General features: G+C 45.3%; 1 protein-coding gene across 11 annotated transcripts in view; it reads right to left on the bottom strand.

Moving 5' to 3' along the window:
- The window catches only part of SLC39A5 (solute carrier family 39 member 5), a 211,576-nt gene that overhangs the window by 113,062 nt on the left and 80,447 nt on the right, over window positions 1–18,067 (bottom strand). For 7 of the 11 annotated variants that reach the window (XM_085600328.1, XM_085600323.1, XM_085600327.1 and 4 more), the window contains exons 7-10: window positions 15,670–15,742; window positions 14,698–14,955; window positions 14,441–14,521; window positions 8,921–9,111 (exon numbers count right to left, since the gene is read on the bottom strand). In XM_085600328.1, coding sequence (XP_085456454.1) covers window positions 8,921–9,111; window positions 14,441–14,521; window positions 14,698–14,955; window positions 15,670–15,742 — 603 coding nt within the window. The remainder of the gene's footprint in view (window positions 1–8,920; window positions 9,112–14,440; window positions 14,522–14,697; window positions 14,956–15,669; window positions 15,743–18,067) is intronic. The other 4 variants (XM_085600324.1, XM_085600320.1, XM_085600321.1 and 1 more) reach the window with 1 other exon arrangement.

Raw genomic sequence — 18,067 nt, 5'->3', positions numbered from 1 at the left:
GCGTGTTCACCTTCAGGCTAGTTCCACCCCTAAGGTGGGCTACCTGAAGTGAAGACAAAATTTCGTAGTCTGTCATCTTTGTGATGGCACACTTAGGAAATCTGTGACTGGGTGTACCCATATAGGTCATATAGGGGGCGTAGTGACCCCAGGGGTAGGTACCCTATTGGCTTCTACCCTACACTGCCCTAACACCACTAAATTCAGTATTTAGGAGAGCTCCTGGAACCAGGAAATCAGATCCTGCTGATCTGCAAGAAGATGGACGTGAAGAGTCGCAAAGAGCAAGAACAGAAGAACCAGCAACTGATTTGGCGCTAACTATCCGCCTGTCTGGTGACTTAAACAATGGCACCAAAAGAAGACTTGTCCTGAAGCTGCTGCATCTCCAAAGCAGAGGGACCAAGAACTCCTGATGAACAGCGGAGCTGCTTTCATGCACCTTGCAGGTACCAAGAATTAACTGAGAGGCTTATAGACCACGAAACCACAATGCCAGAAAGCACCACTGCACCCAAGCCGCCTAGCCCAAGCGGACCAACAATGCCAACGTGGTTCCCAGACTCGAAGCCCACCTTTGGGTTTCCCCATTGTGGACCTTGATGCTGCCTGCACCCTCTGTTTGCAGGCCCCTTCTACCACGACCACTCCCAGTGACAAAAGCCTAAGGACACCTCTGCACTCATTGCCCCTAGCCCGTGGAGAAGAGGATGAAAAAGGTGTCCCCCATCCATGAGCATCCCGAGGACTGAGCCCCCAGTTGGTTCAGCTCGACTAGCCGCCCAGTCCAAACCTGCAGCCTTTTCCCCCCAGACTGATCCCCATAGACTAACATTGGGCAAATGACACTGTCTTGCACCACTGCACCATAGTGCCCCTGGAGGTGACTTCTTGTTGCAGCCTTGGGCCTTGTCCCATACTCACTTTAAGTCCAAGAGATTGGTCTTGTAAGTCACCGTACTCTTCCTGTATACCGTACTTGTTTTTTCTCTCATAAGATAACATTGCAGCTGCAACTTTTAAAAACAAAGTATTTCTCTTTCAAAATGTACTTACCTGATCGTATTGATTCAGGTGCCAAAATGTATTTAAAGATGTGTGTTATTTTTATAAATTGGTGTGGATCTGCTTATTAAGTCATGTGCTGACATTTTTTTGCTGTGTGTGCATTTTTCAGATGTTTATCACTCCTCTCTGATAAGCCGGAGGCTGTTCGTCCACATTGCCCCCTAGAAGAGCACATTGGGATTGCTAGAGAAAGCCTCTGCCCACTCATAAGGCAATACTTAGACTCTTTGCACAACATACCTCTTTTTGGCATATCATATAAAGAGCCAGCTTCCTACACATGTCTCACCCAAAAACGACAGGGCTCACATCCTGCAAGGACTACCATAAACAGATATCAGTGATGGACCCTAATAAGGCTCCTCACACAACTTCCACCGTAACTTGGTCAAAGTCACCCCCCCTCCCCTGACCTCCAGTTCAACCTCAGTCATATTCTGATATGCCCCCTTATGCTAGATATACAGGGGAACAGCAAAACCGCAATAGTGATCACAGTTTCCAGGTATATGATGAGAATCTATTTCCGTATTTAGAAGAGGCCAGCGGCCTAGACAAATCACTAGACATTGGTCTGGAGTCTTCTACTGGCCCTTCCACTGAAGACTCTGCATCCTACACAATGGTTATCAGGAGAGCAGCAAAAGCACTGGACTTCCAGCTTCTACCAGTGGAAGTCAAAACAAATGTCCTTACAGAGGTCCTGCAACCATGGCAGACTTGGTGCTTAATTCGAGCTAGTGGTTTCTGGTGCTCTGCCTGGCACTTAATTCTGAACACCGGCAATAATAACAGTGCACCACATGGTGGCACTGTCTAATTTTGAGACATGCACAACTACAGTATTTAGTACGGCACAAGAGCATGGCAGGGTATGATATCGGAGGCCCCGCTAGAGGAAGAGAAGGAGGGTTCCCCCTCACATGCCACGGGAGGGGCACAGATTGCTCGCCAGGGCACGGAGGACAGAGACCGCGTATAGATTATTGTGGGCTACAGGGCCCATGGGTAGGATACAGCAACTGGTACTAAAAATAATTTTGAGGTACATAGCCAACGGGTGGTGTATACCCAGGTGACCCAAGGGGAGGGGGGTTAGTTTTCAGTTCAATTATTTGGATACGTTTTCAGATATTGCTCTTCCATATCCCAATGTAGCAGGAGCTGTACAGCACTGGATGAACGATCACATATGACCCTTAACAACAAGAATTGTACAGTTGTGTTCCCCCATTTTTCTTTCAGACATGGGGACAGCCTGCCTGTATACGAACTATGTCAAAATATTTTTAAAATAAATAACTACAGTATTTAGTAATCAAATAAATTAAAAATGAATTATAACTGCTGCACACACCATCCTTATAGCTTTGGGTGGCCTGCTAAAGAGTTGTCAAACCTGAGAAGGACCCTGGGACTTACTCTTTTTACAAATTAAGCACAGTGCAGACCTCACAGTGAGAATTCCTTCCTTTCAATGAGGCACTGATGGACACATTCCTGGGCAAAGCCATGGTCTTAGCCTCCAGTAAATCAGCAAATACCCGAAGACATGAGCTGGCTCCAGTGGACCCACTTTACCTGCTGCAGCTCCCAACACCTGAGAGCCTGGTAGTAAAAGCCTCTACCAGCAGACCAAATCCCAAAAAAACATAGCTTTTGGCAAACATGTTTTCTTCCACTAGCCTTGCCTTTAGATCTGTAAACACAAGTTGCCTCCTGGGGCATTATTCGCATGTATTCTGGGACATGGAAGCAAATACCTTGCCTGCAGTCCCTGCAGATCTTCGTGCGAGACATAGGCAGATAATTCTGGATGGCCTGGGTACCACCAACTGCTAGGGTAGGGCAGTTGGCACCAGCATGGTCCTTCAGCAACACGCTTGGATTCATTCCACAAGATGTTCAAAGGATGTACAGCAGTTGCTGATGGATATGCCTTTCGATGGTACTGGTCTCGTCAGAGACAAGGCAAACTCGCCGATAGTGCGCATTTAGGAGAGCAAAGCAACAGCATGTACCACCGCTTCCCTCCAGCATACCACCTACACTGCAACAGCTTCCGGAGGATCACTTGTCCATTCTCCACAGGAAAGTTCAGACTCTCTTTAAGAAGGGAGGCATAGAAAGGTTACTGGTATCAGAGATCAGGACTGGCTGCTACTCCTGCTCCTTTCTTGTGCCGAAGAAGGACAGAGCCGGTTATAGACTTCTTGCTCGAGAAGGACCAGGTTAGAATGCCTAGCCTGACCTATGTTCGGCCGTGGATCCAGATCATTGGATGGGGGTGTTAGATTTGCATGCCACCCATTTCCACATCCCTGACCTGCAATCCTAAAGATGCTACCTGCAGTTTCAGGAAGGCTACTAGCATTTTCAGTGCTCTACTTTGGCCTTATCAGTCCCTTACAAGAGTTCACGAAAGTAATGGGGGGTGGTGGTCGTTGCTGTCGCTCTCCAGAGACTGGGAATATCAGTCTTCCCATAACCTAACGATTGGTTGTTAAATCCAGGCCCACCCCGGTCAAACTCAAGGCAATGACCAACCTGTTGACATCTCTTGAATTTTCCATCAATGTGCTGTACTGAAGTCACACATTGACTCCTGCCTCCCCTTCATTAGAGCCATCATGGACACTGTGCGGTTCAGAGGCTTTCCTCCACCTCAACAGGTCCTGGATATTTGGGCTATGATCCTGATGTTTCAACTCTTGACCTGGGTCTCGGGGAGAGGGGCTCTGAGGCTTCTTAGCCTCTTGGTGTTCTGCATTCTGCTATTGAACCATGCCAGGTGTCACATGCAAGCTCTGCAGTGGGAAGTGAAATCATAGTGGGCTCAGCACCAGAGATTTATGGATTATGTTCATCTGTGTGGCGCTGTATGTGAACAGAACGAATGTGGTCTTTTAACTGAAGTACCCGATAGGCTGGAAGTGTTTTTAACATTGCAAAATGTTTTTAAGGTGTTTTACTATATGAATTGGTGTACATTTGTTGGTGCACGTTTATTCATCACTATGGACAAATTCTCTTTGTGACCTACTGCCTTTTCTATATTGCAGTGGTACGAAGGGTTGAGAGATTATATAAATAGATACAACATACTACTGATTAGGTCTGATTGGGCGGTCTATTGATTGGTGCATGCATTTGTGGTACTGTATTTCCCAAAGGGAAAGTTATTTTGTACAGTTCAAAATGGTGCCTTGTCCCCTGTAGTGCGGACCCTCTTTCATATTGGATTAGATAAAAGTATACACCAGAAAGAGCGTTAGTGAGGATAAGTACCTTGTTGGTCTTGATTAACGAGCAAAAGTCGCAACTGACTCATTTGCAGAGGTTTTCTCTTATAGGAATTGCTTTAGACACGGTGTCCTTCGCAATGAGTCAGGGACAATTGGGCTATGATTCCTATATTTCAATCTCATTGAGAGCAGTTCTGAGGCATTTCAGCCTTTCAGCCTCCTGCATCCTGTTTCTCGACAAAACCAGGGGACATATGCAGGCTCTGCAGTGGAATTTAAAATCTCAGTGGGCCCAGCACCAAGGAAACCTGATGGATGCCATCCATATTTCAGAGGAGACTGCACAAGATCTGCAGTGGTGGCTGCTAGACTGCAATTGGAGCAGCAGCAGTCCTTTCTCTTTTCCCCACCTAGAGCGGACAGCAGTGACACTGCTGGTTTGGGAATGCCATCTGGGGGAGATCAGAGGACTCCGGCAGAAATCTGGCTCCATATCAATCTGATGGAGTTGCGGGCTATTCGTCTGCTGCTGAAAGCCTTCTTGCTGTCCATCAGAGGTGAGGCAGAGGCAGGTTGTCATGGACAGCACTGCCTCCATGTGGTACAAGCATAGCGGAGATAGGTCCTCGGTCATGTGCCAAGAGACTCAGCACCTCTGGTGTTGACTGGAACGTCATGGCATCTTCCAGATCGCGAACCACCTGGCGGGAACTTTGAACGCTAGAGTGAAAGTGAACGAGCTCAGACATCGTTACCTGGTGGATCACATATGCAGTCTGCATCCTGAGGTGGCACAGGGCATCTTCCAACAGTGGGGGGAACCCTGGCTAGATCTTTTTTTCCACTGCTTAGAAAGAGCAGTGCCAAGCCTTTCCACATAGGAGTTCCTACAAAATCTCTAAATGAGATGCATTCCAGTTGCTTTGGAACACAGTACACCATCCCACCATGATCTCTCCTGTCGTAGCCCCAAAGAAGAGCATGTATGACCAGGCCCAAGTCATCCTAGTGGCCGCAACTGGGCTAGGAGAGTGTGGTACCTGGAGCTTCTGGGAATAAGAGTCTGTACCCCGATCAGGCTTCCACTGCGGGAGGATCTTCTATAGCAGGAGCTGGGCAGGGTTCTGCACCAGAAACGACACAATTTACTCCTACATTTGTGGAGATTGAGCAGCAGCAGTAGACTGCGTTCGATCTACTACCTGAAGTTGTGGGTGTAATCCTTGCTACCAAGCATCCATCTACGTGGAGTGCTGACTGATGCGCAGTCCACAAGACGGAATCTTTACAAGCCAAACTGTCAGACATTTTATTGTTTGTTTTGTCTTTAGCCCAGCTAGACCTTACCTTAGGTACTATTAAAATGCAATTTGTCGTCCCTTTCAGGCTTACTTCATTTGCCAGACCAACTGTCCTTGTTTACAATAACTGTGATGCGATTTATCACAAGTTGACACTCGTCCCGTCACAAACTGTGAGGCCACAGTTGGAGCTTAACTTGGTCTTGACGTTTCTCATTTTTCTTCTGTTTGAGCCAATGGACAGCTTCAGGTTGCATCTGGTGACTTTAAACACAGTCTTCCTCATTTTGATCACTTCAGCTCGTCGCATGAGTGAACGGGAGTCACTGTTGTAAACCATCCTAAACAACCTTTATGCCAGACAAACTGGTGCTGAGGACTCAGGCGGCCTCCTTGCTGAAATCCGTGAATTCTTTATGCTTTGGGCAATCCATTACTATCCCACCATTCTTTGCCCCTCCTCACACCTCAAAAGAGCCATTGGTTGGACCCCAAAAGAGGTTAATGTTTTTTCATCAATTGTACCAAGGTCTTTTGGGTTAACGATCAGCTTTTTGTGAGGTTCTCCTGGCAAAGAAGGGGAAGGCGGTGCAGAAGAGGAATCTGTTGAAGTGGTTAGTCTCCTGCATTTAGATCTGGTATGCATTGGTCAAGAAGCAACCTCTTGAATGTCTGTAAGCCCATTACATGAAGGCTGAGGCTGCTACCACTGCATTGGCACACAGAGGGCCTGTCCTTGACATGCAAGGCAGTGACTTGGGTGTCGGTACACACATTCATGAAGCACCACTGCTGCTGTAGCCAGGTACAACGGTGTGGCATTTCTCCCATTCGGTCCACCAGGACTTTTTTTGTCTGAGCCCACTCCACAGACCCTCCACCTTCATAGTGCTACTGCTTTGGTATCTATTCTAAAGGTGCTCAGCGGAGTGGTCTCTTTCTGCTATCTAAAAAGGTCCCAACTTAGAGATCGGCAACTCTTAGCAGCACGTGGGAACACTTCTTTGAAAAGCAGAGAATCTGCCCATTTGCAAAAGTAAAAAGGCTTTTTGGGACATAGAAAGCCCTATTTGTGATCCGGTAACCTATTACCTAATCACAAATTGGGTTTGTGATGCGGTATTAGAATTCGGCGTGTTTAGGGCGTCCCTTCCTAATACCAAATCGGAGTGTTATGTGTGAATGTTTTGCGACCGAAATGCAGTCACAAAACATTCACAATATACCGCCTATTTAAAACTGGTGGCAACCCATTCGCCTAAGGGAAAGGGTTGCCACCACACACACAAGGGACCCATTCCCTTTGTAAATGTTGTTATAAACATTTTTTAAGAGCAGGCAGTGGTCCCACGGACCACACTGCCTACTCTTAAAAAAATAAAAATAAAACTTGAATTTTTTTTATATTGAAATGCATCCCATTTTCCTTTCAGGAAAACAGGCTGCATTTAAAAATAAAAATTATATTGCTTTATTTAAATGCAATCACAGACATGGTGGGTGGCCTGTTGACCCCAGCAGGCCACCATCCCTGGGATTATAGCGATTCCCAATGGGTCGCAAACCGATACCTACCTCATTAATGTTCAAGAGGTAGGTCTATTTGCGACCACTGGGAATTGCAAATGAAACTCAAATGAGTTTGAGATTTAAAATAGCGATTTCCTAATTGCGATTTGCAGGAAAATGCAATATGGAATTCACAATTTCAAAGTTTAGTACATGTGGCCCAAGATCTTGGAGTGTGCTTTTCTGCAGCATTTACCAAACAATTTCCTGGCCTTTTTCTTGAACTCGGACAGACTGTACGTCTGAGTGCTATTCCTCGTGGAGTCTTGAAAAGGATGAGGAATCTATGGGAAGGAATGTCCATTACAAAAAAAAGTTAATTACCTTTGATGACATTTTTTCTGATTCATTATCCAGCTTCTAACAATTTTGTCATCTTTCTCCCTTTTTAAGGTTGTTTTATGTGTTGTACAGTTATGTGCTTTTTTAGTTATATCCTCACTCTATCCCCAGCCTGTGTGGAGTATGAAAATTTTGTGGAAATGATAGTATCAGTATTTTACAGGGGCCTACTGGAGGTGATTACACTCCGTCTGGTAATGGCGGTACAGAGCTACATTTGGGAAGTTGCTCAGGCACCCAGTCAATGATCATGAAGATGTTTCAGCTCAATACAATAAATGAGGATGTTACAAAAGATAATGGGGTGTACGTCGCAAAAAACAGCGTAATTAGGCAAGTTATTTTACCTCATGGTTATACCAAAAATCAAAATTTGAATTTCAAAATATTAGTAAAACAAGGATGGTGGGTGCAAAACAAGTTCGAAAATGAGAATGTTAAGGGGTGTAGAATCATTAACTGAACAGCAATGCCCATTCTGATACTATGGTTGTGTAGGGGTGCACTGCCACTGTTTCCTAAAATACCGTACCTCACAAATTGTAATCACTGCAAATCAGTTGCAACAGTTTCAGACTGTACCCCAGTAGAACAATAGCACAGGATGACAACACCACAGTTTTCTTTCATTATTAAAATGATTTTTATTAAACAAACCAACATCCCATCATCATAATTAATAATCACAGTTAACGCCATCAGCAGTTCTCAGATCAAGGATACAATATTACACATAACACCTCTTCTCCATGGCCTATTCATTGTAGTATCCTCCCTGCGTTCCTCATGATAGTCTTTGTTCAGCGCCAAGAAACCGCTTGGTAGTAGAGCGCTCTATAAAACCTTTCAACTTCAACAGGGAGGGATCGCCGGTCTCCCAGTTGTTTTTCAATGCTATTTCTCCCTCTCTCCAAAGCAATCGTGTCTTCATTTGACTAGGATCTGTACTTTTCCCATGGACTCCACATTTTCTCCCATTTTTTGGGGCATCCCCTACTTTGGTAGACTGCTTTTTCTGCCAGGCAGCACCAATCTAAATCTTGCTTCCAATTGGAGAGCTTTGATGGTTCCAGTGCCCCCCACAATCTGAGCCACAGTTTTCTTTTAATGTACACATTTCAATGCTTAATATGAATATTCCCCTGTTTCCGAGTGCTCTCATTTTTGACATGGATGAGAATCATAGGCAAGTAACCTACGCAAATTGGCTAAGTAGTGGATTTAGCATGAAATACATCCTTGGTTTCACATAGTGTTTTCTAGACCAATACTCTTCCCCTCTAATATATAGAAGGAATTTTTCAGGATTTGGTATTCCTACATTTAAAACAGCATTTTACAAGCAGCACCATAGATTTATTTGCAAGACTGGCAAAAAAAAAAATCTTCACTTACCATGTCCACCAGGGCGACATAAAGGAAAATTCCTGCAGTGCCAGAGAAAATCCAAGGAGTTACCTTGGAGGAGCTCTGGCTCACGGTGGTGCCCACAAGCATGCCAAGGTACCCCAGGAAAGCAGACAGCAAACTGAAAACCATTACTCGCCGCACAGGCATCCCCGCCTGCAGTAGAACTGCAAAGTCACCTATGGAGAGGACATGTAGGATAATGATGCATCTACTGTACATTTAGGTTTTCTGCATAGTAAAAGAAATGATGCTCAATACATTTATGCCCACATACTGAGAGCACTCACCTAAAGTTTGGAAGAAGCTGTATGGTGAGAACAGTTTGTTAGTTTGTACTCTTTATTACAGGAGAACAGTTATGGAAGATATACGAACCAGGAAAGACTATATCAACTAACTACAGAGTTAAGTGACCGAGTAAGATAATTTCTGATGGATACCTCTGACTGCAGATACTTCACCTTTAGAATATCCCCAGGAACCAGACTGGATCTGGACGATTTCTAACAGCATTGTTCCCGGGCACTGGTATTTGGCATTATGGGGCTCCATGCGTAATTCGTTCATCCCAGAAAGTGCCAAACAGCCATATATAAGCGCCACTTGTGCACTGCCATCCTTTCCTTTCGTTCCACACCTTTGCACGTAGATCTAGTGCTCTCTCCCAATTTTTACTTCATTTGACTAGGTTTTTCTAAACCTTTTCTCAAAAAAGCAATCTGGAACGGAACAGTTTGCCTCCTTAAACCACAGAGGTTAACTCTTCTCAGCAATGTTACAAGCAAATGTCTGAGAGAGACCCGCACAAGGTAGGTCTGTGGAGTTTGGGTTCGGGGCACAAATTCAAGTTGTGTGAAGAGTGTGGCCTCATTACATCGGGGTGATCCGGGAACATGAAGCAAAGCTGTACGTTACCGAGCACTGCAAGAAATTGTGCAAGTTCCACTCCCACTCGATGTTGAAGATGAAGACCCACTTCAGCTGTCAGGGCTCTTCCTACAACAGGTCCTTGTCATGGTCCAAGTCTTCCATCAAGTCTAAAAAGAAGCACAATAAGGCTAGCCGGATATGTTCTACTACAACCACTCAATGACAGAGGTCGCAAAGACATCAGGTTGCCTCTTGGTCTAGATTCCTCCATCGAGTAGCCAAGGAATCCGATGCACCGAGAGTTTCCTAGGTCATCTGCAACATTGCCACAGATCGAGGCCTTTAAAAAAGGCCACGTTGCGTATATTCTGTACCCTTCTCGGTCGCTATGGAGCACATTCGGGCCCCAAGGATCTGCGGAGAACTCCAGTCAGGTTACCACCAGCCGATGTATTTTCGGCACCCTTCCGGCTCCCTATGGTGTACATTCAGGCCCCAAATATCCGCATTTCCTCCAGTGGTAGAGAAGTATAACATCGGAAACGTGGGTCCTTCAGGTCGTTCAATAGGTCTACGTTCTGCCACCCCTTTCCAGCTCACCACGTCTTCCACCCACATCAGAGCAGCTTTCAGATGAGCCCCTGTTGATCCTGCACCAAGAAATGTAGGCTATGTTAACCTAAGGAGCCATAGACTGGGTTCCAGCCCAAGAAATAGGGACTGGCTGTTACTTTCATCATTTCCTTGTACCAAAGAAGGACGGAGGGCTTCAGTCCATTTTTTAGATCTCCACCCTCTGAACGTCTTCTTGTACAAGGACACGTTCAAGATGCTCACATTGGCCCAGGTTCTGTCTGACTTTGAATCTGCAGGACGCCTACTTTCATGTGCCCCTTCTGTGGTCTCACAGACACTACTTGTGGCTCAAAGTAGGCCAGGAGCATTTTCAATTTGCTGTTCTCTCCTTCGGCCTCACCAGTGCTCCTCATGTATTCACAAAGGCACACCTTGAGAGGTAGGCGATTCCGGTTTTACCCTACCTCGTTTGACTGGCTGTTGAAGGTGGGTTCACCACTGTCCCTGACACACCACCTACAGAGGACAGAGGACCTGCTGACATTGTTGGGGTTCACTATCAATGTGCCAAAGTCACACCTAGCCCTTTCACAGAGGTTCTTTTCATGGTAGCTATCCTGCATACTGTGAAATTCTGGGCCATTCTTCTGTCCCAGCAGGTTTAGGATATTTTTGCCATAATCCAGATGATTCAGTCTTAGTTCTGGATTGCAGTCAGAGTGGCTGAGGCTTCTGGGCCTTTTGGCATCCTCCATCCTTTTGTCGGAGACTGCAACAGCTCTGCAGTCATGGCTGCTAGACTGCAATTGGACTTGCACCAAACCCCTCTGCCTGCCCAACCCAAAGATGATGGTGGTTGCCAATGCTTTGCTGCTGGGCTGAGGTGACCATCTGGGACTGATTGAGATCAAAGGACTCTTGTCTCCGGTGGAGACCCACCTCCACATCAATCTGTGAGAGCTGTAGGCCATACGCCTGATGATGAAAGCCTTCCTGCCATCCATCAAAGGGTTGCTGGTTCAGGTTCTCACAGACACCACCACCGCCATGTGGTACTGCAACAAGGAGGGCAGGTTAGGCTACTGTTCCATGAAGCTCTTTGTCTCTGGGGCTGACTGAAATGTCAGGGCACGTTCCTGACTGTGAACCCTCTGGCAGAATCTTTGAAGGCCAGGGCAGACAAATTCAGCTGGCATCACCTGGTGGATCACAAATGGTGATTACATACCAAGGTGGCACAGGGCATCTCTTGGCAATGTGGACAACCCTGGCTAGATATTTTTGCCACTAATGCATACACAATCTCAAAACTCTTGGGTACTGGAGTTTAAGAAAGCTCTCCCTTGTGGATGCATCCCAGCTAGAGTCGACACGGCTCAAGTCATCTCAGTGGCTCCGGATTGTGCCAGTAGAGTCTAGTAGCCAGATCCTTTGTGCATGCGCATATGTACTCTGATCAAGCTACTACTTTGGGAGGATCTTCTGTCACAGCTGCAGAGCAGGGTTTGCACCCTGGGTTGTGAAAATGATACCTCTATACTTGGATGTTTTGTTTCGGTAGTTGACTGGATTCGATCTCCTTCCCTAAGTTGTGGATGTCATCCTTGCAGCCAGGTGTCATTCTACGCCTGGCTTGGGACAAATTTGTAGCTTGGTGTAGTACCTACGATACGGGTCCGTTACAAGTCAGACTGTTGGACGTTTTTTTCTTTTATCTCTGGCCCAATAAAGAGTTGCAGTGGGTACTATCAAAGGTTATTTGTATACCCTTTTGGCCTTTTTGTGCGTGCTGGACCACCCGTCCTTGCTTAAACACCCAGTGATGAAGTTTATAAAATGCTTGACACATGCATCCCCCGCCAAACTCTTTGTAATGCTACAGTGGGATCTTAATTTGGTCCTCACTTTTCTCATGTGAACTCCCTTGGAACCACTGCACAGCTGTCCTCTTTGTCGCTTGACTTTGCAGACCACGTTCCTTGTCGCAATAACTTCAGCTTATCACACCGTAGGTATGCGAGCCGTTCAGTATGCGGAGATGGCAGGGTCATGATGGGGGGATTGTAAAATGACTTCTAGCTTATGCCGTGTTAATGTTATGCGTAAATTGTTTCTCTCTGATTTGCCATGGGATACCATCAACATTGCACTGTACATTTCCATTGTGTTGCGATTATGCTGGAGCCGGGGGGAAACTGCAAGAGACGTTCCTTCATTGAAATACTGTGTTTTTATAACTATGCAAGTATTGTTATAGTGATTATGAAAATGCCAATAAAAACGTATACAAAACAAACAAAACTTCAGATCACCACATGAGTTAACTTTATATTCTCAGCTGCCTTCCACCACTTTTTTTCCCCAATTAAACTTGTGTCGAGCACCAGGACAGAATTCTTGCCAAACGTTGTGACTTTTTCATGTTGGGAAATATATCACCGTCTCAACATTATTTGCTCTGCCTCTTCCCTCAACAGAACAAGAGACTCCATTGGCTAGACCCCACCAGAGTCTTGAGCATCTACAGCGATCACACTAAAAACCATTGGTTGGAAGATCCGATTTTCAAGGGGGTTTCTGGGTAAGACAGTGCAAAATAGGACTTAGCTAAGATGGATAGTCCTCTACATTGAATCAACAACAAAAGAAGGGGGGGACCGGGGAGCCGATTATGGTCCAGTGTCCGTGCTCCTCCCACATGATACTTGAACCAACGGAGGACACTGTTCCAAAAACAGTGTCCTCCGTTGGTTCTAGTCCTCTACATTAGCATTTGCTAAGACGTATCTTCCAGAAGGACTGAGTTCACTGTACGAGGGTCACGGCTGTTACAACTGTGTTGACACACGGAGTGCCTGTTCTTGATATCAGCCAGGGTGCAACATGTGCACCAGTACCCACGTTCGTTAAACATTTCTGTCTTGACAGCCAGGTCCGACGGGAAGGGCATTTCAACCGTTCGGTCCTGCAGGACTTTTTGGTACAAGCCTATTCACAGACCCTCCACCCTGGGAGGAACTGCTTTCATATCTATTCTAAAAGTGATCTGCTGTTAAAAGTATCTATCAGAAGAACAACTTCCATTTGGTTATGCCTTTTCTGATGGATACTCTAACCACAGGTTACTCACTGCCTTCCCACCTCCCCGTTCTGTGGAATGGTCTCATTTCTAAACAAAAAAGGCCCAATTTAGGAATCTGATGATTATTGGGCTCTTTGTCGGAGAGTGCTGACAGAGTCCAGAAGCAAAATGATGTCAGCACCCAGAGGAGGCACTTCTTTGTGGCTGCATTATTCACCGCTTGGAAGGAACTAAATAGGTATGGAGCCACACAACATCACCTACCGGCACAAGGGAACAATGCTGTTTTAAATCTTCTGGATCCAGTCTGGCACCTGGGGATATTCTAGAAATGCGGAATCTGCAGTTAGATAAAATATTCACCAGAAGGTGTGTTAACGAAGGGAAGTAACTTGTTTGTTTAGAAAATTGTTTTTGCCCTCTGGGTATACTATTGGCTGAAAGGAAACTGGCATTAATGGCAAGCCACATGGTTAGAACATTGAACAAATACTTCTAGATGTTCCAATCTGTTCAAGATTTGTGCTGGGTATATTAGTCACTGGGGGCGTGGGGGGCAATCTATAAATTAACATTTTCACGATTTCCTTTTTCATAGAGCTGAACACACATGGTACTCAAGTGTTGGATACAGTAACAAATACAACATTCCCCTTCAATTGACGTGGTTAGCATTCCCAGCCATAGTAATCCCACCACTTCCCCCAATTTTTCGGATACTTCTGCTGACAGCCGCGTGCGATGTGTAATGTTTCTGGGACAATCTAAAAGGACGCCACAGATTGTAGGCACAAATTATACATTTAAATACAAATGAAGTAGTCATGGATTGGCACTGCATATCGGTGAGACGGCTATAAAGTTGCTGTGACACTTCCCTTGCAAGTTTTGAGTGTTCGTTGAACACCCAAGCGTAAAGGTCTTGCCAAAGGAGGGATTATCAACATTCAATGGGCAAACCATGCAGGATCACTCACCGAGCTCGTGAGGCAGCTCATGGCAGAAGACAGCAATACTGGTGCTTAAGCCACTGGGGATGCCCTGGGAAAAGGCAGCACCTGCCAATGAAGTAAGAACACATATAATTGTACACAGAGATCTAATTAGTGCTGTTACCACATAATTGCTGTGCTAAACTCCAGATGATTAGTCAAGGAGAACCTTCCATGGAGAACCTTCCATGGGAGTGATGCTCAAAGGGAAGGCTAGTCCTTACCTGTCATCCATCCCTTACCTATAGCCAGTCCATCGGTGAAGTTGTGGATGCCATCTCCCAGGATTACCATCCAGGCAACGTCGGCAATGCCAGCTGCCCCTGCCTGCTGGGGGCCATGAGAATGCCCCGAATGGAACTGAATGTCCTCTGTGGATGTGTGAGTGGATGGCACAGTATTGTTCTGCTCTTGCTCTGTCTGCGGCAGAAGGGAACAGCGATGTACCCTCCCAGTACCACCAGCCTCCAGGTCCAAGGAGGAGGGAAACTCCTGTTCTGCTGGAGAGTGGGGTGAAAAGAAATGCAAGTGAGGAATTAAGTTGGTTGCTGAAACTTGGAGACGAATCCCTTCTGGGTGCAGAAAGCAAGGAGTCTTAGAAAAGCTGTGGGGGAGGGGGTAGATCCAGGGAGTCGACAGTGGGTCTTTCCGCCGGCAGTAAGGGAGCATTTTAACACATTGGGTGTGAGGGAATGGTGTAAAAATTGTGGCTTTGGGTAAAAGATATCAGGCTGTGAGTGACAATAATGTAACATCCCCCACCACCTACGGCTCTGTAAAACATTTCCCCCCCACAGGTCATAGGCTGCACTGGAAGTGTGAAATATAGGACCCTCACCTCCATCTGAAGGGTAGTTCTAGGAAATATGTTTTAGGGAGAAATTAAAGATTGCTTGATAGAGGACTGTTTGTGATTCTGGATGCAAGGTAGAAGCACTGCTGTAAAATAAAACTCACAGAATATGCGAGATAGATCAATCATGCAATCCACTAAAAAAAATAAAAAAATACAAGATTGGAAACCATTTTTATTAAGATAGCCTAGCCACAGTGGTATAAGTGCCTGTCACCTATTAAGGTTTTGGCGCAGACATGGTACCCTTGGGCTGTGCGTGCTCTGAACAATGCGAGATGGTACGTGGTTAATTAGAAACAAGAAAGGTTGTGTAGCTACTTGTCCTGTGCACACCACTTTCATCCTTTTAACCACTCACCTTCTGTGGAACCCAAGGCTCGCAGTGCTCCCAGGCTGGCCTGCTCAGATCCAGAACAATCTCGCCTTGTTTTCTAGTGGGATAAACATAATTAGACTGCTATCATTTTAACATCACATTGTACAGGCATACTAGTCTAGAGTTTGTTAGTGAGCAGAATGAGGTATGTGGGAACTAACATCCCAAGCTTAAACATGCAGCTGCACTTGGAACCCTCCTCTGCATGTCAGCCTAGCCTGTTCGAGCTTGGGCAAGACTTCCAGCACAAAAAGTCCTAATTTTCTGAGCCAAATCAGTTTAAAAAGGGACCAATTCTCTTAGCAGTGACAGACAAGAGGGTATATCCCCATTATTAATACATCAAAGGAGTTGAGGTCAACTTACGCAACTAGGTTTGTACTTTGTTTATTACGTTTTTTTACTTCGAAATAGCATCAGTTAATTTGTATTTAATACAGTTTGCATTTGTAGAGAACAAACAGCACACAACCTGGATGCCACAGCACTAAGCGCGAACCAGGAGTGACAGCAGTAAGCAAACAGCAACACTGATTTACTCACACAACGACAAATAGTTTTAACACTTCTAATTGTAGTGCAGCGTGACTTTAAAACACTTCCACACATTTTTTTATTTTGAACATCTAGACTAAAAATAGCTGCCAATCATCAACACTCAGCATATTTGCAAGCATGATGCTAAGTAAGTGTCATCATGGTGTTTATCCCTTTACCGTTCTCTTAAACCTACACCCAAACCATTAACCCTATACCTAAAGTTATATACAACATACCCTCAATCTTACAACCGTAACCCCATATGTGAAACCTCTATACCATTAACTCTAACACTGATCCTTTACCCCCTTACTCTTCAGATTGCTACCTCAGAGCCTTAACTCTTAACCCCTAGCTCCATACTCCTATACCCATAACCCTGTCATTATCCCATATACATATAGCCCAAACGCTTTATGCTCAACCCCTAATCTAGAATATTATTGAGATCCTAATCCTATAACCCTAACTCCCATACTCTTATCCCTTAAACCTTTCATGCTATCTTTACTTCAATATTTTTTAGGAACAAACACTTTGGGAAGTCTTCCTTTTCCAAAGTATTTATTATTAGAACTAATAATTGATTAGTGTTATTTTCAAAGTGTTGAGGCAGCACCCACAATGTGTGCTGTTTGCTAGCGATATTTGGAAAATTGAAAGTACAGATACAGAAACAGACAAGAGATATATATAACACGAAGACCCTCCTAACAACTCATCCACTGACCTTGGGAGTTTACAGAACATAACACTAACCTAGCTCGTCATAGACCCCTTACACAATGCAGGACAAACTTTAGAGGCAATCTTCGCCTCCGTCAACAGCATCAGCTATCACTCCACCTCACCACTCATGGACCGACAACTACATCATCCATTTCAAAATCTCAATGCAACAAGCCAAAGCTCCCATCACCATCAACCAAATCCAGCCTGACCTGGAACAGAATAACCAAAACGGACTTGCGCAGCACACTCAAAACAAACCAACCTAACACTATCAACAACCTTGCCAAGGACATCACCAACTTTAACCAGTGGATCTCCAACTTTGCTGATGCTCTGGTACTCATCAAAACTCAAACACGGCAGAACCAACAAACAGGCCTCCTGGTGCATGATGAACTCCGGGACTATAAAAGATACTGCAAACAGCTGGAAACAAAATGAAGAGTCAATCGCGACACCGACGCCAGATCAACCGACAAGGCCACCTTCAGGCACTACCACCACCTCCTGAGAGATACCAAGAGATGATCCCTCATGGATCGAAGCCAGCTCCAACAATGGCAAAGAGATCTGTGCTATCATCAAGGGATTCATCACCCCAGAAGCCTCAGCCAACTTCATCAACTCCTCCTAGGAACTCTATAATTACCTCTCAAACCTCTTTCAATTTTGCAGTTGAAGATATACAATAACTTCGGAAAACAACCAAGCCTACCTCTCGGACTGACACCTAACCAACTGGAGTACACTAACTAAGGAAGATACCACTTCAATCAAGGAAAACGTCCACTCTGGGGCCCCCACAGACCCATGTCCACATCCTATCTACAACTGAGGAGGACCTGTGATCAGCATATTCCTCACTCACATCAACTCCGCACCTTTCCCCAAAGACTGGACTTCACCATGATCTGCTTAGCAAAATGGATGAAAACCAATTGCTTGAGACTCAACTCGGACAAGACAAAAGTGCTGATCTTAGGGAACAGGAACTCACCCTAGGACTCCACCTGGTGGACATTAGAGCTTGGTTCAACACCATCACCCACTAACCAGGCACGAAACTTGAGAATCATCTGAGACGATAAACACTTAACATAGCCTCATA

The sequence above is a fragment of the Triturus cristatus genome, chromosome 4_2 (assembly GCF_964204655.1).
Source record: "Triturus cristatus chromosome 4_2, aTriCri1.1, whole genome shotgun sequence".
Classification (NCBI taxonomy): Eukaryota; Metazoa; Chordata; class Amphibia; order Caudata; family Salamandridae; genus Triturus; species Triturus cristatus.
Note: the sequence above shows the minus strand (reverse complement) of the source record. Positions and strands in the feature narration are given on the sequence as shown.